Here is a 23767-nt window from a genome sequence, read left to right as displayed (position 1 = left end):
GAGGGGTAAAGCAGGAGAGCACACACCTGCATGCCTCTCTTTGACCTCGTGGATCAACGACCTTCTTGCAGAATAGAGTACGGTCCGTATGCTCCTGATCTGTAGAACCAAAGGGTCAGAGCCGATCTATCCTTTCCATTAAAGTATTCTTAAATACCCCGTCTGTGATCTTGACTGCTTTTGTCTCCTGCACTGAGGAGCTTCCCCCTGTTGGTTGACGGTTCTGTTGTTTTGGAGGAAGGGTACCTGTTGTGGAAGGCCTGGGTGGGAGAGGAAGAAGCAATCTCTCTGGTGGCTAGGGCCAGTCCCATGGAGGACTTTGACTGTCAGGACAGAGACCTTGAACTGCACTCTAGATTCAGTGGGGAGCCAAGGAGACAGTGCGCAAAGCAATGTGTTCGTGGGCGCCTGTGTTAATAAGCAGAAGGGTCCTGTGTTTTGTGGTACTTGGCACATTTGGGGGTATGTGGTTTCATTCCTAGATAGGAGTCACAATGTACAAGCTTGGGGGTCAAATGCATGAATCTCCGCAGCCTGAACTGTGTCTAAAGGGACGGACTGCATCTTCGGGCCAGTCACAGGGGGAAGTGGGTGATTTTTTTCTTTGCCACCATGTCTCTTTGAGCACCCAGTAGCAATAAAGAGGCCAAAAGGACTCCAGGGCTGCAGCCTGACTTGACAATTTGAGGGCAGATGCCCTTGATGGTGGGGGTTGTGCTAGAGAGTCAGGTTCTTCCAAGTGCTCCCCTTGTCCTATCAGCATCTTTGCAGTCCTGCCTGGGGTTAGTTTTTACTCAGCTGGTTTGTTTCCAGATACTAATATTAGCAAGGCCTGAAGCTGGTTCATGGCGCTGCTCACAGTTGATATAAAGGAGATGGAGATTTGCAGTTCTGAATTCTGAAGCATTTTCTTCCTTCTGTTTTGTTGGCAATCCTACTAAGAGTGCAGGTCTTGATTCACTAAGGTACTTGGGCATGTTTACCTTGGAGCACTAGTCCCATTGGAGTCAATGGCACTGTTTGCTGCTTTTAATGTTCGGCATGTGTTTAAGGACCTTACTGAGCCAAAACCATCAAGGAGATAATAATGTCAATGGCATAAATCAGTGTCACAACCTCATGTTCTCCTGCCAGATAAATGAAAGCTGAAACATTTATCAGACCTAAAACATGGAGGCAAAGATTAATCAAATAAAGTCTTCGATGTTCTGTTATCTTGGTCACAAAGTTTTATTCCAATTAACTTTGTCTGTTAAACCAAATAATTCAACATTGCAGACGTTTATTCTAACACACCCTTTGTGTGTGACAATGACCACTGCAAAGCAGCATTCTAATTGGCAAAGGAACAGCTGTGTATTTTCTTCAGCCAACTTTTATAGGTGTGTGGCTTTTAGCAGTAAATATGGGCTTTTCTGATTGCCTGACAGTAATTTTATTTGCTACAATAATATGCAAAACAGTAATAGTTTGAATTCTTTGGCAATAACCTACGAAAATTAACGCACTGAGACACAAAGGGCTGATCTTGAAAACCCTTACTCACACAAGGAGTAGTCCCTTAGTAATGCAAGAAGCCCCATTAGCTTGAGGCTACGTGGGTAAAAATTACTTGACTGGTTAATATCTCTAAAAAGATATATGATCCCTGTGATCAGTAATCTTCATTTATTTAATGGAACTGAGAGGACAATATTTGTATATTGCATATCTTTTCGCCGATGAGGCTGCAAAACTCAGTAAAAATGTGAACCTTTTTGTATATATGTACTCAGATGATTACATGTGTACAATGTGTATCCAAACACACTAAGCTAAAACTAATCAGAAATCACATTTTGATTCTTAAACTTGATAATTAGTTAAAGTAGATTTTCCAAGGTGGTCTTGGCTACCAAGTCTTTCAGAGATGAAAGGCAGTGGCTACAGTCCTATTTCACCAGGTAGATATTTTCTTTGCTTTTGACAATCTAACCACATAATCTCTTTCTTGATTTCAGAAGACCTAGCTTTGATGGTATGTGACATCCTTTAGGTCTGAGGATGTTCTGGGTACTATATAAATATAAAATAACCATAATTCACCGTGCTGGTTCATGAACATCAGTTTGCTATAAACTCAAATTGTGAGTTCGCTAAAGTCAGTGTGTAACGGCCAGGAGCTGAATGTGGCTCATGGACGCCTAAGGTGGTCTTCTCAGCACCCTTCACTCTGTATGGAGCTTCCCTTGCCCACATCCCAGTTTTAAGATCAAGCAGGTTTTCGTAGGCAGGCTCAAATAAATTTCTACATGGGAAGTATAGAAACAGTTGTGGGAAGGGCACTTCCTGAATGCTGAATGGTTCTTGCAACTTTTAACCACCCACTCCCTTTGTTTTCAGGTCACCACCAGCCAGAATCTCCCCTATTTTACATTGTAGATAACCTATCCTGTCCAAGCTTCTTTTGACAGAGCCCCATAGAGCTTCAACTCCCAGACCCACCCCACCCAACCAGACACCAAGTTCTGGATTGGAACCTGTTACGCTTGCACTGTCACCGCTTCTGGTATTGATACCACCTATCTCACAAACGTTTTTCAGAATCTCTGAGGATTTACATTCATATCCATGTAGCGTGTTCTGTTCTGTTCACACTGCAGAGATAACCAAATAGCGTGCTCCCTCAGAAAAGACTTCAGAGCAGTTACAGTAGGAGATATATAAAATGTATACTCGCTTTCAGAACCCACAATGGGCCTGATCCTGATCCCATTAAAACCAATAGCAAAACTCCCACAAACGTCAAGGGGAGCAGGACTGTGCCCCGTATCTGTTTGTCATGTCCTTCCAACATGCTTCTGATATGCTGACAACTGTTCACACCAAAGGTATCATCTAACCCACCAGCAGGATTAAATGACAGATTTATTTTCTATCTTCTGCTGTCTCGCAGGTTATCCTCTACACAATTCATGTATTGTAATGGGTTCCTGTTCTATTTTTTCCCTTGCTTTTGCTGACCTCCCACCACCACCACCACCACTGGGGGGCTCCAGCCTTATCCATTTTACATCTTATTTCCTTGAGTATTTCTGAATGGACCTTTCCACCCATCCTAGTTATTTTTCTCTCCTCCTTATTCCTTGCCTCCTTCGTAGAACTCATTGCTACACGAGATCAGTGAGTCCAACAGGATGATGATGTGGCACTATAATGCTGGAGGTGCTGTCTTTTGGATAAGCTGTAAAACTGAGATCCTGGTCACTCGAGGTCATTAAAATTGCTTGGCATTTTTTTGCAAGAGTAGAAGTGTTTACTCCAATGTCTGGGCCAAACTTCATACTTGGGCGATTACATTCTCCCCAACTGTATTCTTTGGCAATTCCAATTGTATATTGTATTCTTCTTTCTCTTGTGCTTTAAGCTATCGTGTCGTGTTGCTGTGCAGTGTTAAACCATTGATGTGTTCCACCCCACATTCAGCTGTTTTATAATGCTGGATGAAGTGATTTCTATGTATCCCTTACCAGCCTCATAGGGGTGTTGGGTTTTTGATTAATCGGTGAGCTCCTTGGATGAAAGATTCCGCAGAAGTGGAAAGTACAATTATAATTATTCTCCAGTATCTTCCTCGACTTTCTACCTCGCTCTTCTCTTTACGCCTGATGCAGAGCCCATTGATTTCATCGAGCTTGGATCAGATTCTGTGCCTCTTCCTTTAGCGATCACCTGGTCCAGGTGCCAGTGCTAATTTTGTGCCTGGTTCTGCTTCCGCTGCAGTCAATGGTGAGCTGCCTGTTGGCTTCAGCGGGACCAAGGTTGGGCCCTTTATGTTAACCCTCGTTGTCCATTGCTGGCAACTCCTCTTCAGCTCTTTTATTTTAGTGGCCAGCGAGGCAACAGGTGGTTTTAGATTTGCAGTGGCATCTCAAGAGCTACTTCTCATCAACTCGTAGACTTTAAGGTCAGAGAGGACCACCATGATCCTCTAGTCCAGTGGTTCCCAAACTTGTTCCGCCGCTTGTCCAGGGAAAGCCCCTGGTGGGCCGGGCCAGGTTGTTTACCTGCCGCGTCCGCAGGTTCGGCCAGCAGCTCCCATTGGCCTGGAGCAGCGAACGTGGCCACTGGGAGCTGCAATCGGCTGAACCTGCGGACGCGGCAGGTAAACAACCCGGCCCGCCAGGGGCTTTCCCTGCACAAGCGGCGGAACAAAGTTTGGGAACCACTGCTCTAATCTGACCTCCTGCACATTGCAGGCCTCAGAACCTCACCCACCCATTCCTGTACTAGACCCCTGACTGCTGGCTGAGTTATTGGAGTCCTCAGGTCATGAATTAAAGACTTCAAGTTGCCGTGGCTCTCTGTGCGGGGTGGCTGTTATTGATTGGACAGGATGAATCCTTCAAACAGGGTGGGCAGCTGACCCACAGACTCCAGAACTCAAGGCATGAGACTCATAATGGCAACTTATTGGACTCCAAGTCCAGCATTGCTGCAGCTGGCTGGCTCTTGTCTGCTTGTACGTTACTTTTCTTGAGCAGAGGCATTGCACGAGGTCCACAGAAGAAGTGGTGGGAGTGTGGAAGCAACACGATGGAACTTGCTCTCTGAAGCAGGTCCTTCCCCACTCCGTGTTTTTAACGCGCTGTTAGAGGCGTTTGTTCTGGTCAGCGGCGTGAGGCACGTGCGCTAGCATTTCCTCGGATGTTATGTTACCCCCTTTAGAAGGTTTATTTGGGAACATCCAAAGGACATTTTGTTTAAAAAGTAGCCAATAGCTAGTTATGCACTAGGGTGCCTAAAGCCTTGTAGAGGCAGGCATGGGCGGGGTTGTTACTTGAATTTAAATAACTAACTAACAATGCTTGGCAGCTGTACTGAAGCACCTCTGCCGCTGCTGTTAGCTATACCCACCATCCCTGTAAACACCGACGTGAAAGGGTGGAGGGGGGCTGTACCAGCACCCTGGGGTGTAGCGTGGCTTACTCATCCCTGTGTGCCCAGCTTGCTAATACGGGACAGGATGGAAGGGAGATGAAGCCTCTCACTCCCTGGCCCTTTCTGCTCCCTCTCTGCCCATTTGTTGATGGTTTGGTAGCATTGGGCAAGTATGTCTTGCTCACGGCCTCTCAGCCAGAGTCAGTCTGAGCAGGAGAGCACAGGGAGCCTCCCTTCCCTGCAAAGCCGGCGAAGGGCTCTGCCAGGGAGCACAGACTGTCTTCAGGCAAGTCAGCTGAGGCTGTTAAGATTCATAAGTGTAGCAGGGAGGCTGACTTCTAAGGTATTTGCCATCTGTAAAATGCCGAGGGTTCTCCGGTTCGTTTTGCTTTGCAATGAACAGTCAGATTTCAGCCTAAGGAATTATGAGCAAGCACTGTACTGTGGAAATGCTTAACAGAGTAAGCAACTTAAAATGAATTAAAACCTTAGGGCCCAATCCTGCTAACTTCTACGCCCATGAGTGCAGGATGGCTAATTAGGGAACAGAGGAACTCGTAGATGTATAAATGAGTGAGTAGTCCTGACTCACATGAACAGAGCTGCTGACGGCAGTGGGGCTGCTGAAATAAACAAGGGTTTGCAGGACCAGGCCTCTAATTGGTTTATGACTTCAAAACGAACAAGAGAGGAGGAATTTGAGAGATTTCATAAGGAATTAGACTGAAAGTGGCTGTGATTTGCTATTGAAACTAGATAAAGACTAAGAGGTTAAACACAGATAGACATATTACCCTAGACATAGTGGTTAGCCCTAGAAATAAGATTGGGGTTGGGTCGGTTTAGATCTATAACAGCTGAAGGTGTCCTGGGGTGGAGAACCAAGGGCCTGATCCAAAGCCCTTTGAAGTCAGTGGAAAGATTCACATTGATTTCTTTGGGCTTTAGATTTGTCCCTCTCATATATCCGTTTTATCCTTGAATAATATCTACTTAATGCTGTGTAATAGAAGCCTCCGGACAAAGGAGCCTCTCTCCTGCCGGTCTCGTAAATCTGGTGCTTGCCCCTTCGTGCTAATTGCCTCCTCCTCACCCATAGATTTTTTATTAAAATAACATTATTCAAATCGCATGACTTATTTAAATACTGTATGCAGTGTGAATTATTTATCCATCCGGTGCCCACGCAGGTCACCTTGAAGCTCTCCTTCATGCTTCCGAAATACATTAGAATAGTTCCATAGAGCTGTGACTTGTAGCTCCCTGCCTTGCCAAAAGCTTCACTTCAGCCTGCATCATGGGTTCAACAGGGAATAATTATGCTAGAAGTAACAAACCACTCTAAGGGTAGGATGAAGTTTTTATTTTCCCCTTAGGAATCAGGGCGTTTCTTGGAAGCAGCTAAGAAAATCCAACCTGGCAACTTTAATAATAATAACCATTATGTTTTAATAGGGATTTGTACTTCTTTAGCATCTTCCATATGAGGATCTCAGAGCACTTTAAAAACACTAAGACATTAAGCTTCACCTTTGTGAGGTAAGTAAGTAAACATTATTAGACTCATGTTGCAGGTGGATACAAGACATTCAGTGACTTACCCAAGGGCATTCTCAAAGTCATTGGCAGAGACCAAAATAATGCCCAGCAACCCCAACTCCCAGTCCTTTGTTCCAACCCCAGGATCTTCCCTTCCATATAAGCCACTTTTAATTTAGCCTCAAGAGTGTAATTTGAGAAAACCTGAGATTTCTTTTAATAACATAAAAAAATGACAAAGTTAGTTCCTTGTTTCACTTTACCATCTCCTTGTCTCCCCTGCCATCCTTCTAATAGCATAGCAAGCCAAACTCTGCTCTGCTCATGCAGATAGTCCTGGTAAAGTCATTGGAATAACTGCTTGAGTAGACAAGCAAGATTTTGACCAACATGACATAATAATAGAGAGACCTCTCAGTGAAGCACCAAACAGGATATCCCTCTGCTAGTTTAAAGACAGCTAGACTGGCCATTTCCCCACTTGGGCACAATAGCCGAGTCTCAGGACATATTGCTGCTTTTCTGCCAGAATGATCAGTTGGGCTGGTTTCTATTAGTTGAAGGCAAGTCACCGGAGTGCCAGAGCTCATCTCTCACCAGCTATTTCCAAAGTGACTTCTATACATCCGATTTGACTCTTGTTCCTGTGGAATGAAGCGTGGGAGTCCCAACTATTGTTAGAACAGATGAGAACTTCTGAAGCGGTTGGAAAAATCAATCCACTCTTGCTGAGTAAACTGTGAACATTTTCTACATGGGCTTCTGAGGCTGCCATCCAGAGCCCCGTACACAGGGAAGATGTGAACTCACAGGACTAAATTGTGGCTTTAAGCTGCAGTCTGCACTGGAAGGCACTGAAGACGCCACACGTCCAGTGGGAACTCCCAGATATTTTGTGCCTGAGGGAGAGAGAAATGACTAGTGCCCAGGTTGTGGGGAGGAGCAGAATCACTACTACACCCCTTGAGAGGACTAGGTGCAACTTTTCCCACTGCTGGGTAGTGCAAAGGGCTTAGGGTCAGCACCCCATTTGGTCTTTATGGGCTCAGTTCTGCCACCCATAGAAATCAGAGGACTACTCAGTAATGAATGTACTGTTTGATGTGAGTAAGGGTGATGGGATCCAGCATTAAGGGTGCATAAAAGCCTGAATGGTGTCTGCCCCGTGCACCTAGATACAAGGAGGGAGGCTCCTTAGAAGAGCTGTTTGGAAATGTTACGATTGCATATATCTCTGCTGGAAAATGTCAGTTCATCGAAGTGAAACGTTTCCTGGGAGCTTGGTGATTTAGATGAAGTTTCGTTTAAAAAAACCCAACACAACATCCAACTAATGTTGCCAGGATCCGGTTTGACGTTTCGGGAGAAGAATGCTTTGACTTTTTGTTTAGAACTGACTTTTTGTTTCAAAATTTATTGTATTTTATATTTTTTTTAAATGTCCAGTCGGGACAAAATGTTTTGATTGACCAACGTGAGAAAAATGTTATAATTTCATTTTGCAGACCATGGAATGAAAAAGAGAAAATGATCTTGCAGAATTTCCCACTTGGAAAATCCCGTGCCCACCCAGCGGTTTTCTTTACACTCTCACTAATCCTGGCACACCTACACAAGGCCAACCATAATCTGGTCCATAAGGTCAAATTCCTCCTCCTCCCCTTCGTCCCTCGTTGAATTCCTCTGAGTTCAGAGACGTTACATCACCAATGAATTTGGCCCATAAAGCTTGGCCTGTTCACTAATAAACAGAGCATATACGGTGTCTGGCAGATGATAGCCCCTAATTATGTTGCTCTGTTTCTAATGCTGACTGCTGACTGCTGCTGAATCGATCCAAGATTAAACATCAGGTCCTTGGGGAACAAAGGCAATGCAGTAACATTTGGTATCCCCCCAATTCTAATTGCACTTCAGTGGCCTGAGAGCCTTTGTATGGAACAGTAGACAAGCTACCTAGGAAAGGTGTTGTGGTTTGGTCACGGAAATGTTTTCTGACACCGTCACATTGACAGCCAAGTTCAATCTGAATTAAGACTGAGTACATATGAATACACTGAAGGTAAAAATTATTTAAAAAGAAAAAGAATGGGAGGAACGGAAAAATAAAAGAAATGCAGACTTTTGAAACTGGTAAATGGCCCATAAGTCACCCAACCTTAACTGTTGCCACCAGCACCATCTTCAAAAAAAAAGAAAACAGACACCGAGACATTTGATCCTCTAAGAGTCATTGACTCATCTCATCACTGACCACAAAGACTGATGTGTCCTGTGGTTACCCCAGCTCCAGCCGCCTTCACAGTTATGTGAAGGCTATAGCAAAAAGATGCTTTATAAATTCCCTGTCAGACCATCATTCCCCACTCTTCACTGAGGGCCTTATCCAAAGGCCACTGAAGACTCTTTCCATTGTCTGCATAGGGCTCTGGAAAAGGTCCTCAGATGCCATGGGTCATAAGTGTGACCCAAGTGGTGGTAGGCACAGAATAGTGCTTCTTAGGCCCAGATCATGACATTACATTTGTTTTACATAAAACAACATGTCAGTATGGGGCTTAATTGTCAGATTTAGTATCAGAGATGTGTTTATGAAACTTTACTGTGGTGGGAATGTGCGTTGGTGGGTGCTTTAAGGCACTGTAGTTGAGCCAGGTGAGTTTTGTAAATTCCTCAGCTCCACAACGATCCTCCTGGATGTGACAATCTTTAGGAAAATGACTAGATTCCGGAGGTCCTAATTTGCCAGTGAATTCAAGTAAACCTCCATCTGAAGTCTCCCAGGCGAACCATTTTGAACTAGGACATGGTAAAAAGAATTAGAAGAATTTTCAAACTATGAAGGATGCCTATTTTTTCCCTCAGTCCTACTGCTTTAAAACCACTTGTCGGAATAATCTCAAATTAGGTTAAAAACTACTGACTGCTGGCCACAAAACACACACAAGAGTAAAAGCATTTTTACTTGGAATTTTACAGTGTGTAGGGGGCAGCGGGGAGGGACGGGACACTGAGCTTTCAATGGGAAAATGGGCATAATTGGGCTTTCTGCCTTATCTACAGAGCAGCTGCTATAGTTAAATAAGTGGCTACCAAATCATAGCACCGTATATGTGTATTATATATAATTAATAATATATATACACGTGTGTGTATAAACAGACTATTATGCCATATTTTTCAGAGTACTATGGATTTGTATTATGTTAATTATTAATAATATGGCGTGCTTTACAAAAACCTAAATGTGCAAAGTCCCTGCACAGTAAGCTTCCTCTTGAATTCCTACCCGTGAACACCACAATTAATACTTCAAAATTTGGCTTTGAAAAATCAACACTGGAAAAAAAGTCAGAAATTGACAAGGTTCATTGAAGGCATTTCCGAGAGGTTCACCTCTTGTTCATGCTGCTGGCTATAAATAACAATCCATTTCTCTTCCTATTTATGCTCTCTGCATTTCAGTTCTTGTTCACAAACAAGGTAAGTGTCATAATAACCTGTAACAGTCAGTGTTGATGAGAAAAGGTGCAAATAGGAGACAAAAAGACAAACAAAAAGACTTAGTGATACAACTCAAGCACTGCTAAAATCGTGGCTGATAAACAAGACATGTGGGACTGGAAATCCGTGAACCAAAATTGGAGTGTCGGAAATTAGGCCTTTGGTGGACACAGTAATGAGGGGATGGGCTATTTCACCAATCACTCCCTTTGGGGGTATGTAAAAATAAAAGAAGAGACTTCAAGGGGAAAATATGCACGGACGGATGGAAACGCTGGCTGACCGAAAGAAGAGAGACGGGGAAGGAGCAAGCATCATCATCATGGCTGCCACCCCCACCATCTACCGGGGACCCTGGAGGACCTTTGTCATCCTGAGCCTGAAAGTTGGCCTGACCAGACAGAGCCAAGAGAAAGGCACCCAGATGGCACTGCCACCTCCACCAGCCCCGACTAAATCCTGACTACTGCCTGGGATGTAAGACTTTGTCATATACCCCTCCACTCACCCCATGTGTCCTTTTCCTTTCCCCACCTTATTTCTCTCCTATCTCTCTCCTTTTTCCTTCAGTCTAATAAGAGTCTGGCTTAGCCAGCCAAGTCTGTGTATTTCGCAACACTGCTGCAAGCCTGTGACCAAGGAGGAAACTTTGAAAGCAGTGCCCTGAGCAGCCCGATACTGGCCCAAGGTTGCACAAGTTCAGAGTGGCTAATGAGACAATGTGCTGGGCCTGTGTTTTTCCAGCAGTGAGGTTGCAAGTGAGAATCAACACCAGAGAGCGAAGCTGCATTTTCTACCTGTGCTGTTCATTTCTTTCCATTGTTGTGTGACAGTGTGTGATTGCCTTGTCGGTTAGGAAACAGGATTGGATTCTAACAACAACAGCTCCAGTCCATTTCAGTTCACTTTTCCCCAAGAGGACTGGTATTGCCAGCTTTAATACCATCTAAGAGTCTATGAAATGACTGGGGGGGGTTCATTCTAAAACCTCTCTCCTGCTAAAGGAAACAGGAACAAGGGACGTTGCTAAAATGAAAGCCGCCCTTAATACTCTACATTTCAAATGCTTGAATTGTGTTCCCTTCGTCTTTCTGCATCTTTAAAAAAGGGTGACAAAGATTTTTACTGGTGTGTTTGCCATGGTACTAAGCGGGCTGGGGTCTCTGTGTAACCAAACCTTGTTTAAAACTGTGTAAGTCTGGACAGTGACAGGGTCGTGTTAACACCTTTGACTTTTTTGGCCAATTTATTCCATCTAATGTAACACAACAGGCGTAAGCAATACATGAGACCGGTTGGTTTTCTTTTAGCTTTGGGGGTTATTTCATTGCGAACGAAACAGCTAATTTCTGCCCAAATGCAAATCACAATTCAAATAAAGCTGAAAAAAATGTTTTCCTGGGATAGTGCAAGTCAGTAATGTGTGGGAATGAGCGTGGATTCCACAATCCTTATGTTGATGACTTCAGTGGAGCTACTCACTGAAGTAAAGGCTTGTCTGCCTGGGAAATTATTCTGGACTAGATGTTCTTGATTAACTACTCCTGATTAACTCCATGTGTTATTCTAGAATAAGAATGCCTTATTCCCAATTAATTAACTCCACGTGTGGATGCCAAAATGGATTAAATCAGGAATAATTAAATCCACTTTGAATTCACATGCTACTTTATTCCAGATTATTTTTTATGTGTAGACAAGACTTTAGAGTTGCACAATTGAGACCTAAAGTAGCCAAGAATAAGCCCTGAAATTCTGTGAACATAGAAACTGGAAACCAGAATCCCTTGTTACAATGAACCTCACTTAGTACAAATATGTGTTCTAAAAAATAATGCTCAGTATTCTGAAGTCTTGTATATGGTCTCAAAATGCAGGGCACTAAACATAGTGACATCAGTTGAACTGAGGGGTGGATTGAGTTGTTTAACAGTAGTCACAAATTCTGTTTCTGTTCTGCAGGCTTTAAATAGTTATAGTCAAGGAGACATAGAAGGATCAAGAAGACTGGGTCGCAATGCACTCTGGGTTGCTGTTGCATCAATCATGATTGGCCTTCTGATTATTGGGATCTATTGTGTAGTTCACTTCACAACGGTAAGAAAAGTTTGGTCATTTCCAATACAAGTAGTTCTTCCTTGAACAGGAGCTTCATTATAAGAGATTGACGACTATGACAGACTGACACTATTCACAATGTTCATGTTATAATTCAAGGGTTCACTCTCATTAACTAAAAGAGCAGGTAGTGTTGCCTGGTAGTTAGAGCAGAGGACTGAGTGATAGGCATACTGGGATCTCCTCCAACCTTCGCAACTCACTCACTGTGTACCTTGGGAAAGTCACTTATTGCTCCGTGCCTCAGTTTCCCTACCTGTAAAATGAAGTGCATGGAGCTCCTCAGATGCAAAATTCTAGTGTGTATAAATACCAAATCTCAGGATCAGAAAAGAGACACTGGGTCTATTGTAACGTTGCCAAACAGGAGAAGAGATGTGATTACTGATTCATTTTTTGGTATTAACTAGCAATAATCATGCCAAAAAGCAACCACCTGTTTCTCATTGCTTTGCTATTCGTGAAAGTTGTCCACACACACGCCTATGTACAGATGATCAGCTTTTATCTTTCTGTAGCCCTGGAGGAGAAACAAGTCCTTTTTTGTCTCTCTAAAGTGATTTATCCAGGCAGAGGACATGTTTATAATGAAAACAGGACAGAAATGATTAGGACAACAATATATTCTCTTCAGGCTGAGCAATAATATGTTCTTTTCTCTTTAGCAATGTGCATTCCACACAGTTAAATCCATTTATTATCATCTAACCTCTTCAGAACCCCTTCCTTCCCTAAAGCATCCAAAATGCTTTACAAGCTAATGTACAACTTGTAAAGAGAGAGCACCTCAGCCACCACTGAAATGCAGCCATCTCTGGGGAGTGGAATGCAGTGGCCATTTAACAGTGCACAACCGCTTCAGCCAGAACAATGACTGCAGGGAGATGTTAAGGAAATAGACTGTAATTACTTAGGAGGCTGGAGACAGCTCACCTATGTTTATGAAAAGTGACGTGAGGTCAGGGACTTAGCTGTCTAGCTCACTGGAAGGAGAGAACCGCCAGTAGCTCAGTGCCCTTTAGCAGCATACCAAGATATTGATTCCTGTACTGACTCAAAGCCAAGAGTTTCCTTAGAGGTCTCTTGTGCAAATAGTCGCCCAATCTTGCCTTGCTTTGTTTGAAACCTGATAGGATCACAGACTAAGGCGGTAGGATTCACTGGGTTCCCCCATCTCTCTAACTGCACAGCCTCTCCATTTCTTTTCCTTCTCTTCTCTCTCGTCGCTGAGGAATCTTTTGACTGGGGCAGCAGCTCTCCTTCTTCTTGTATAATGAGAATGTGCAAACAGGTGCACCCAACTGACCTTTTCTGATATCTGCCTGATATGCCACTTTTTCTTCATAAGCAGTCATGGGATAAGAGGGAAGGTCCTCTCATGGATCGGTAACTGGTTGAAAGATAGCAAACAAAGGGTAGGAATAAATGGTCAGTTTTCAGAATGGAGAGAGGTAAATGGTGGTGTCCCCCAGGGGTCTGTACTGGGCCCACTCCTATTCAACAGATTCATAACATCTAGAAAAGAGGGTAAACTGTGAGGTGGCAAAATTTGCAGATGTTACAAAACTACTCAAGATAGTTAAGTCCCAGGCAGACTGCGAAGAGCTACAAAAGGATCTCACAAAACTGTGTGCAGATGTGGTCGTCCTATCTCAAAAAAGATATATTGGACTTAGAAGAGGTTCAGAAAAGGGCAACAAAAAATATTAGGGGTATGGAACGGCTGCCGTATGAGGAGAGATTAATAAGACTGGGACTTTTCAGCTTGGAAAAGAGACAACTAAGGGGAGATATGATAGAGGTCTATAAAATCATGACTAGTGTGGAGAAAGTAAATAAGGAAGTGTTATTTACTCCTTCTCATAACACAAGCACTTGGGGCCACCAAATGAAATTAATAGGCAGCAGGTTTAAAACAAACAAAATATTTTTTCATGCAACGCACAGTCAACTTGTGGAACTCCTTGCCAGAGGATGTTGTGAAGGCCAAGACTATAACAGGGTTCAAAAAAAGAACTAGATAAGTTCATGGAGGATAGGTCCATCAATGGCTATTAGCCAGGATGGGCAGGGATGGTGTCCCTAGCCTCTTTTTGCCAGAAGCTGGGAATGGGCGACGGGATGGTTAATTTGAAAGTTACCTGTTCTGTTAATTCACTCTGGGGCACCTGGCACTGGCCACTGTCGGAAGAGAGGATACTGGGTTAGATGGACCTTTGGTCTGACCCAGTATGGCCGTTCTTATGTTCTTCACTTCCCAGTCTTCATTTTCTAGTGTGAAAACCTCTAATCTCTCGTCAGTAGAAGTCTTCCCATGCGTCTACTAATTGTAGTTGCCTTTGCTTGGACCATTTCTATTGAACACTAAATGCTTTTCGAGATGAGGGTGCCCACAGTGTTTCAGTGGAGAGTGTAACACTGATATAAATAATGACATTACTATAATCTCCATATTATCTGTCTCACTCTTAATCCATCCAAACATCTGGGGCCTGATTATCATTTACACCAGGGCCACTTTACACTGGTAGTGGAAAAGGACCTGTGTGGGAAAACTGCTTTTATACTGACTTTAAGGCCCCTTTACATTGGTGCAAAGTAGCTTGGTGTTTGCTTTGTTTGATGACCGCTGCTGTATGTGGAGTAGATGTATTCACGGAGCTGTGTACTATGACATGTACTGTTCTTTCTGACAGGATATAGTTAATCTAAAAAGCTGGGCCAGTAGCATGTAGAAGTAGCATTAACTTGTGTTTCTCAACACTGAATTCCACCCGCTGTCATGTTATCCCATCATCGGTCATTGCTAGCTCCCTCTTAAGTTCCTCAGTCTTGTCAAGACTTGATTAGCCTAAATGATTTTGGTCACAGGTAAATTTTGCCCCCTTACGGTTCATCTCCTTTCCAGATAACTAATAAAGATATTTAATAACAAGTCTCATTATGGATCCTTGGGCCACCCCACGATTAACCTCCTGGAAAATTCCTCCTCTTTGTTTATTGTTTGCAGCCAATTTCCAACCCACGGCAGAATTTTACCTCTCCTCTCAAGACTTCTTGGTTTCTTGAAGAGCTTGCAGATGACTTCACCTGGGTGTTCATAGAGTTTTGATTAAATTATACCCGCCTCTTCTCCATATCTACTAGTGTGCTGATTCCTTCAAAGAATTTGAACAGATTCAAGAGGCATGATTTTTCTTTACGGAAGCCAGGCTGATTTGTATGTTCGGCTCAGTGTTTTATAATTCTTTCATTATTGCTTCATCCAATTTACTTCTTATTGACATAATGGCTTAACTGACCTGTAATGGCCAGGATCACGCCTAGCATTTTTTTAGGGCACATACAATGTTTGCAACTCTCCGGTCCAGTCTCTGATTTAATGAGTCCCTGTTTTGGGTAGCAGCTCAGCCTCAGAATGCTTTGGATTAAGACCATCTGGTGACTTGCGCTTTACGACAGAGATTTTCAAAGGCCTCTAACTCCTTTTGAATTACACCTGATTCCGTTAGGTTCCTTTCATAATCCCAGCCACGGTTATCAGTTTGTTCCAGCTTCTCCTCTTTTGGCCCCTCGTCCCTAAAGATAAACGTGGTGCTCAGTCCCTCAGGAGAGGGAGCAAGCCCTCAGGCTAGTGGTTGGATCAGAGTTGTAGGAAGGCTCCAGCAGTACCCACACCAAGCCATCCTCAGCTGGCTGGAAACTCCTAGTAATGCCGGGCTGGGCTGTTGAGGGTAGTGATGGTAGCAGTGGCACAGGGGGAAGTGAGGGATATTCCACCCCGACGCAAAACAATGGCAAGAATTGTACTTTCTATTAACTGCAGGGGCCCGCCTTAACTTCAGCAGGGAAACAGGATTCGGTAGGTGTTCTTGGGATTCCCCTTGAATTTTCTAGCCAAGCCTGGCATCTCTGAACTGTGGCGTGAACAGGAATGGATTTGGAGCGACCACTGCTAGGGTTTGTCATTCTCTGTGACAGACTGAGGGCCTGCTAAGGCAACGTGCCGGCAGAATCAGGCTGACACTGGGCCCTAGAAGGGCCTTGTCACTCCTGCAGATGAGCTCAAAGATCAGACACAGCTGGGAAGAACTAGAGCATGTGGCGAGGTCCACTAGCAGCTTGCGTATCACAGGGACTGCCAAAGATTGTTCTGCGGCAGACTGAAAATAGATCAGGGCAGTGGACTGATGGATTTTTCAGTGAGCTCCTACCCTCGGAGGAATCCTGCCCTTCTCTGCATTGCTTGAATAGTTTTATTCAATCCCCGTGGTGAGTCCTGAGGAACCAATTGGAGGGTTAGAGCAGCTGGGAGGTTGGCCCAATATGTTGGGAAATGTCTAGAGTCTGTTTTCATGGTCAAGATTTACCAGGAGGCAGATAGTGAGCCAAGTTCTGGGCTTGTACGGGTGACCCTCAGAGCAGTTGTTCTCCTGTCTGTACCGAGAGCACTTTCTCTCTAGGGGGCTGTAATGGGGCTCACTGCTCACTGCTGGGGTGCCTCCTTTTGTGGCTTGTCTGGGGACTAGCTCTCAACTGGTCTGAGGCCCCCTCCTTCGGTTGCTTGCCCCGCAGTCTCTCTCTCTGGACTCAGGTTACGCCCTCTTCATCATTCGGTCCTGCGGCCAGATCACATAGTCCTCCCATTCCGAGGTGTCAAAGGCCCCTGGCCCAGGCAATAGGGGAACCTGGGCCCACCCACCACTCTGGACTGCAGCCAGGGACCCTATGCCCAGCCACCACTATCTGCTGAAGGTCCAGTCTTGTTGCTGTCTCCCTGGGCTCTTTCCTACCTTTCTGCCCTATCATCTGGCCCACCTCCGGGTTACCACTGGGGCCCCCTCTGCTCCCCACGGCTACTTCCCCCTCTCGGCTACTTGTCAGAGTCTGTAGTCCAAGACTGGTTCCCAGGGCTCACTCTCCTCCTTGTACTGAGCCAACTCCCCTCCCCTCTAGGGAGTGATGGCACAGCTCCTCCCTGCAGACCTCCTCCCACCACCAGCTTCCTTTCTTTATAAGCCTGTCCCAGCTCCGCCCCCAGCTGGGCTTCATCAGCCATTCGGCTTTCCCAGTCACTAGCTCCCCTCCAGGTGCAGCCTGTAGATTAATGGGCCTATTTTAGCTGTTCAGGCCATGTGCAGGATGGACACCCTATCGCAAGGACATGTGGGGAAACATCCATTTTAAGCTGGGAAATGACATCTGACAGATAGGATGAGGCACAGCCTGGTTAAGGGAGTATAGAGTTCCTAGACATGATGTTCAGTAGGACACTGAGAGGCTAAAGCACCCCACCGTTTGGAGTTTCTAAACCAGTGCTCCATCTGCCCAGTCATTAGCCTGGCCCTGGGGTCACTTTAGCTGCATTAATAGATTTCACAGCTAGTACATGTCAAATGAGACGTGTTTAGATTCACCTTTACATTTTGCACGGAAATGTTTCAAAATAAAACCAATGCACAAAGTGTTTAGATGCCAAATCATTAGCAGAATACAGACTTAGCAGCACCAGCCTCAGAGGAAACAAATTCATGTTTGGTTTAAATTGGATACTTTCAAAACTAGATGGATTTACTTTCTCAATTCACTGGGGCAACTCTAGAGAAGATTGAAAATCTCATTCGGTATAAATCCAATCCTCATCTGGAAATCAGTGGAGCTTACTCCAAGTTATACCAGCTGAGGATCAGGCCAAATGAGATTTTGAGTTTTGTTTCTATATTTGCACAATTGACATTTTCACCAGTTGAACTAATTGTGCAAGGGTAAGACTTGATTATCTCAGTCGGTGCAAACTTTGGCCTGTCCTTGTCTATGCTTTGGAGCCAGTGCTAGCTGAACTACTTTGACTACTGAATTGGGGCTATTCCCAATGCAGACAAGGCCTAACAGAATGTATAAGATAAATAAGGCCCCTTCCTTGCTATACCTCGTACCCTCTCCTGTTAGTTTCCTTCCCTGTGTGCACAACCCCTTCCACTCCTTCGGTATGTAACTGACACTCACACTGACTTGCTAAAACGTAACTTAAGCCACTGCTTACCTCACCACCAAGTTTAGCCCCAAATGTGACGCTAAAGGCATTTTATCTAGGTGAAAAAAGCTGTGTTTGCCCGGCAGGAGCCAATACCCCCTAAGACCTGAACAGGGCAAGGAGCAGTTCCCTTCACACTGCCTTAGGCCATAACTACGCTGTAATGTGGTTAGTCAGAGTGAACGGTATGTGTGCCAATGTCGGACCCGCTCATCATGGGCCTGAGCTAAAGTCCATTGAAGTCGATGAGTCTTTCCACAAAGCACAGTGAGCTTTGGGTGAGGCCTCATGTCGCCTGCTGTTGAGTGCAGCCTACCAAAGCTCTAATCTCTGCCCCAGCTCTAGCGAACGGGGATTCTTCTTTGGTCGTGCAGGTGATAGAGACCTGGATCTGTGGAGCAGAGGGTCTTACAGTTGTGTTCCTGCTGACAGCTGTGGAGTCAAGGAAGCTACAGATTTCATTCCGGTCTCACTAGCTGCATCGAGGACACAGACTCCTGAGCTCAGGTTGCAGCAGTGAAATGAGGGAGGCCCCAGTTTTTCAATGTTTTTAAAAGCATATTTATTTGTCTTATTCATGCTCTACTGCAAGGGCAGCCCCTCTGCAGCAGGACTGGATTTGCTCCCGCTTCTGTGAGTAATCTGTGATTTATACAGCTTTTTACAGTCCTTATTTTTAAAACCCCGTCAGTTTGACTCCAACGTGTGCAAGTTGGGAGCAGAGTTAGAGATCAAATTTGTTTTGTTTTCCCATTAAGCATTGAAACACTTCAGCTAACGACCAGTTCTTTGGTAAGGGTCTCCGAAGGGATTTACTAGCCAAGGAAAGTAAGTTGGAGAGAGCTGAATAGAAATGTGGGGAACCATTAAGCACTGATACAGCAAAGGAAAAACACTCACCCGGCTGTATAGACCTGACTGTGAAATCCAGACAGCCTGAGGAGGGGTGGCCAAAATACTAAAGGGAAGGGATACAAGGGTTGCCTGCCAACGGTCAGGCACTCGGAGCTGTTTTCATTCACATCAACAGCTCATCCTCCCAATTTGTCAGGAACCGAGCCACCAAAGGGCGGGTCGAGTTACCAGCTGGCGGATGCACACATGGGGAGGGCAGGGTCTATTCAGCTTCTTTAGAATTTCATCCCAACCCAACTGTTAGGATATTTTAACATTGATGCAGAGAATCAAGACCTTTGGACTCCCCCTTTAATCTCTGTTTAGACGGCACTTCACCCCATGCAAGTCCCAGAGAGCTTTCAGGAAATAACCCCTTCCCGTGGCTCCTAGGGGAAATATGGGGACGGTCAGGCTTTCTAAAACCATTGAAAGTACTAGTCCTTTTCTTTTTAACGATCGTAGGGCCTCAGCTAACCCACAGCCATTATGATTTTGTGTTGGGCAATCCTTGCTGGAAGGAACAGGATTAAGCAATTATGCAATCTGCCAGGCACAGTGTACACTGAGATCTTTTCTTACTGATTTCACAGTTACTCTTTGGAAGGAAAAGATACATAATGATAATACTCTTCACTTCTGTAGCGTTTTCCACCTGAGGACCTCCAAGTACTTGACAATCAAGGGTGTCTTAAGCCTCACAGGACATGACCATGCAGCCCGTGGCAGTGAGCTTGCAACCCAGGCTGACAGACTTGCAGGGCTCATGCTAGCGGTCCAAAAATAGCTGTGTAGACAGCTCTTTGACGTTGCTGCTGAGGCTGGAACTCAGGCTCAGCGTTTTAGAGCTCTAGCATGAGTCCGGTTAGTACAAGTCTCTTAATCCAGGCTGGGAGGCTCACTGCCACGGGCTACGTAAACATACCCTTAGTGACCCTGTGAGTCTTATATTCTCCATGTTCCAGATAGGATAAATTAAGGAGTCGCGAGATGACTTGACTTGCCCACGGTTACACAGCGAGACTCTGGCAGAGGTGGGCACAGGACCCAGATCTTTTCATTCACTGTTCTGGTCTCCTCCAACTAATGTGACTGTGATGTTAACCGCACAGCCATCCCTCCACAAACGCCTTCTCCCAGCCCGCAGGCATCATGTTAAAGGTATTTATAAACCAAATAGCCCAGTGGCAATCCGAGTCTGGGGCTGTTCAGTGTTATCAGCATTTCGACAGGAGGATAAAGAACACACCTAGGGCAGGGTCTCCAGAGTTTGGCTAATTATTATTTTTGCATTCCTGTAGCACCCAGGAGCCCTAGCCAGTGACCAGAACCCCATTACGCTAGGTGCTGGACAAACACAGAACAAAAAGGCGGTCCTTTCCCCAAAGAGCTTCCAATCTTAGACAAGACACAATGGATGGAGACAGGCAGACAGCCATCCTACCGTATGGCCTGCAGCTTCTCTCCTATTTATTAATGGAGTGGCCTATGTAGCCTGAATGCTCAGACCTGTGAACTCTGCAGCCTGCACCTCTATATAGAAGACGAGGCTGGCTGCAACCTGCTCTGTTTTCCATAAGCTAAAGGAAGCTCCAGCTCTTGCAGATTGGTAGTGAAGCCCCTTTGATTGGGCACAATTTGGGCACCCCAGCAAAACTTAGGGCAAGCCTGGGAGTCCTTATTTGTCTTTGGCCTGGTCCTGGGAATGGCAGAGAATCCTCTAAGTCCTGACTCAGGTAGCTTTCTCTGCAGCCTTAACAGGAGATTTCCCTGAGTAAGAACTGAATAAAAAATGATGGCCCAATTGTTTCCCTTAGACCTGTGCATGGAGGGGACCCTCTGCACCAGATTTTGCCCTTTCCATTGAGGACCAGACTTAGTCCTGCTCAGTTCCCAGCTGTAAATTTTCTAAAGAGTAAACACAGTCTGAGGCTGCATTTACTGTTTAGCGGAGCTCCCTCTTTCATGCTTGGCATCTCCTTTAAGGCATTCCTGGGGCAGCTGATTGTGGGAGACATTATGGAAATTGTCCAGAAAAGAGGGAGGGGGAACAACAGAGAGTCCAGCACCCTTGAGTATCCTGTGAAATCAGCATAACCCTTGAGGGAGCCATGAGTTCTGAGGGCCACACCTGCTGCTTCTCTGGGGGGCAGGCAGGCCGGCCCTGCCCCCAACACAAGAATCGAGAGCAAACTCCATAAAGGGAACCTCTCAGAGTTTCCCTCCCCTACCCACGGCCCACAGGAGGCGCGATCAGGCCTTGAATAAGGACCCTGACAACCCATAATGCATTGCCACAATATCAGACATCGGTGTCACCTGCAAAACCACGTTCTTGCCTGGCTGATTTTTACAGTGTAAGGAGAAAGAGCTCCTATTGCCCTTTTGAAAATGTTGACTGACCCCTTAGCAAACATTAGACTGTTTCCTGGCAATCAGACGATCCTAGCCTACACTGATTTAAGTAACCCTGATTAAAAATTTAGGTCTGACTGAGAGTAGCCTGATGCCAATGGAAACATAATGCTTTGCTTCAAAAGTATATTGAACTACTAATCCACTGGGATGTTTGTTTAATAGGAACAAGCGCCATTAAATAATGCCTCCATTAGGCCTGTAGAATGAATAATTTAAATGCAGATCTCTCTCTCTCTCTCTCTCTCTCTCTCTCAAAAATACATATTTTTGTGCCATTGCAGCATGCTATCTGAAGACCAGGACTGAGCATGAAGGATTATCATTATCTAAACTCTGGGAAGGAAATGCGTGAAGAAGGGGGAAAAGAATCCTTCATTCCAGACTGTTAGATTTGACCCTCCAAGTCCCTCTCCAGAGGCAAGTTGCTGGTGGATGAACTAATAGTCCAAAGATAGCGCATCAAAGCGGTGTGACCAGATGTGCAAAGTTATTTATTTGAAAAAGAATCTTGGTATAGAGCAATGCACACCCTCCTATCCTAATGTACAGTGGGTTCTTGGCCCTTTGTGACCGACTTTACTTTCTCTCTTATGCAGAGGGTGCCCTGAATCCATGGGCGTTCACTGGTTGAACTTAGTGACACAAAACCAACTTGTCTATACTGTTTACAGCACATGATTCATGGCCTCATCCTAAGCCCGGTGAAGCTAGTAATGACTCCCATTGACATCATGGGGCTTTGGATTGGCCCCTGAAAGATTTGTATAATATTTTAAAATTGCCTCAGCATGTAATCATAGTAAATAACGAATTTATGGTCAGTTTTTCTCTGCTATAGAGTCACCCTGAACCTGCAGTTCTTTCCTTCTGAGTCATCCCGAGCTTTTCTATCTATTTTTTTCACCATCTTAAGGCTGATTTCAGTCAGTTGATTATGAAGGGAATCTCTTGTCCCATATTGTGACTCTATATGCATTTCCTCCAAACGATCTCTCACATCTGTTGTCTTGTACTATTGAGCCACCTTGTATTGTCCCACACACACACTTTGAACGTGCACTAAGCATATTTTCCTCTTCCATGCTGTGTCTATAAGAACATTTTCTCTTTTTTTTTTTCCGACAAAGTAGGTGCATTTTAGTCAATGTGCTTGTCAATCCATTTTTTACAGTGTCTCTAGCAAATCAGTTCATCGGATTGTGCCCCACTTCATTAGTGTTTGTGTTTGATTCACCAACTCATCCTGCCGCGATCGTTTTTATGTCAGGGCACTTGGTAAGAGACAGATCCTGCCACCCTGAGTGACGCTGAGTAGCATCGGACTAATAATACAACGACCTGCTCGGAGAGTGAGGTACTGATCAGTAAGAGTGGGGGTATGTCCACACAGCCCAGGGTAGAGAACCTCTCAGCCTGGATCAACACACTCAGGCTAGCACGGCTTGCACTAACACTGTAAAAATAGCTGTGTAGACAATGCTTTGAAGTGGCAGCTTGGGCTGGAACTTGGAGTCAGAAGCCTAGGGAGGGGGTGGACTTGCTGCCAGGGGCTGTGTAGATGCACTCGAAGGAGGGCAGATTCTGCCCCTAAGCAAACACCAGAATGCAGGATAATACAACTGCACTTTCTTAGCTGAAAACTTAAGAGAACAAATTTGTTTTTGTAAGCAAAATAATTGGTGCTCAAGAAGGACGAAGTGCAGTAAAGATCCTCCACTGGGGTAAGTCGTTGTAGCTCCGTTGGCTAAGTTATTATTACAACTTCAGTTTACACTCATTCTCCTCTCATTCACAATGGCGTAACTCAGGAGTGACTCCACTGAAATCGGTAGGATTTTACTGGTGTAAAACAGGCCTAAATAAGAGAATCATGCCTGGAATGAGTACAACTAGGCTACTGCAGAGGAATAATCTTCAGAAACCTGTGCCTGTCAAAGCATATATCCGGCAACAGAGTGTATTTTCTGTGCACTGAGGTTAGGTTTTTAACAGAATTGTACTGTGGGGGTTTTGTTTGTTTCTGCCTTCATGGTGGCCAATTTCTGATTTTTTCATTGAAGTCAGTGATGTAAATTCTGTTCTTAATGGCACTAGTATAAATCTTGAGTCATTCCACCAAGTTGATTGATTCACTCAGGATTTATACTGGTAGATTTTGTCCAGTTAGGAGTTTGTTTGCCACTGATTTCAATAACCCCAGGAACTGCCCCATTCTGAGCACGTCTTAATGATTTTTGGATACTGTTTCACTGATTACAAATGTTTTGTAGCTTGCATTATTATCAGGTGTAACAAAATTGTCATTGAGAGGCAGAATAAAATTTTAACTAATCATGTTCA

The 23767-nt window shown here is 44.7% G+C and overlaps 1 protein-coding gene across 1 annotated transcript in view; it reads left to right on the top strand.

Annotated features, from left to right (window-relative positions):
* Positions 1-23767, top strand: part of TMEM233 (transmembrane protein 233) — a 25021-nt gene extending 1254 nt beyond the window's left edge. The window contains exons 2-3 of the mRNA XM_039504480.1: positions 11926-12060; positions 21709-23767. Of these exons, the coding sequence (XP_039360414.1) occupies positions 11926-12060; positions 21709-21720 (147 nt within the window). The 3' untranslated portion in view covers positions 21721-23767. The remainder of the gene's footprint in view (positions 1-11925; positions 12061-21708) is intronic.

The sequence above is a fragment of the Mauremys reevesii genome, linkage group 18, assembly GCF_016161935.1.
Source record: "Mauremys reevesii isolate NIE-2019 linkage group 18, ASM1616193v1, whole genome shotgun sequence".
In the NCBI taxonomy this organism is placed as follows: domain Eukaryota; kingdom Metazoa; phylum Chordata; order Testudines; family Geoemydidae; genus Mauremys; species Mauremys reevesii.
Note: the sequence above shows the minus strand (reverse complement) of the source record. Positions and strands in the feature narration are given on the sequence as shown.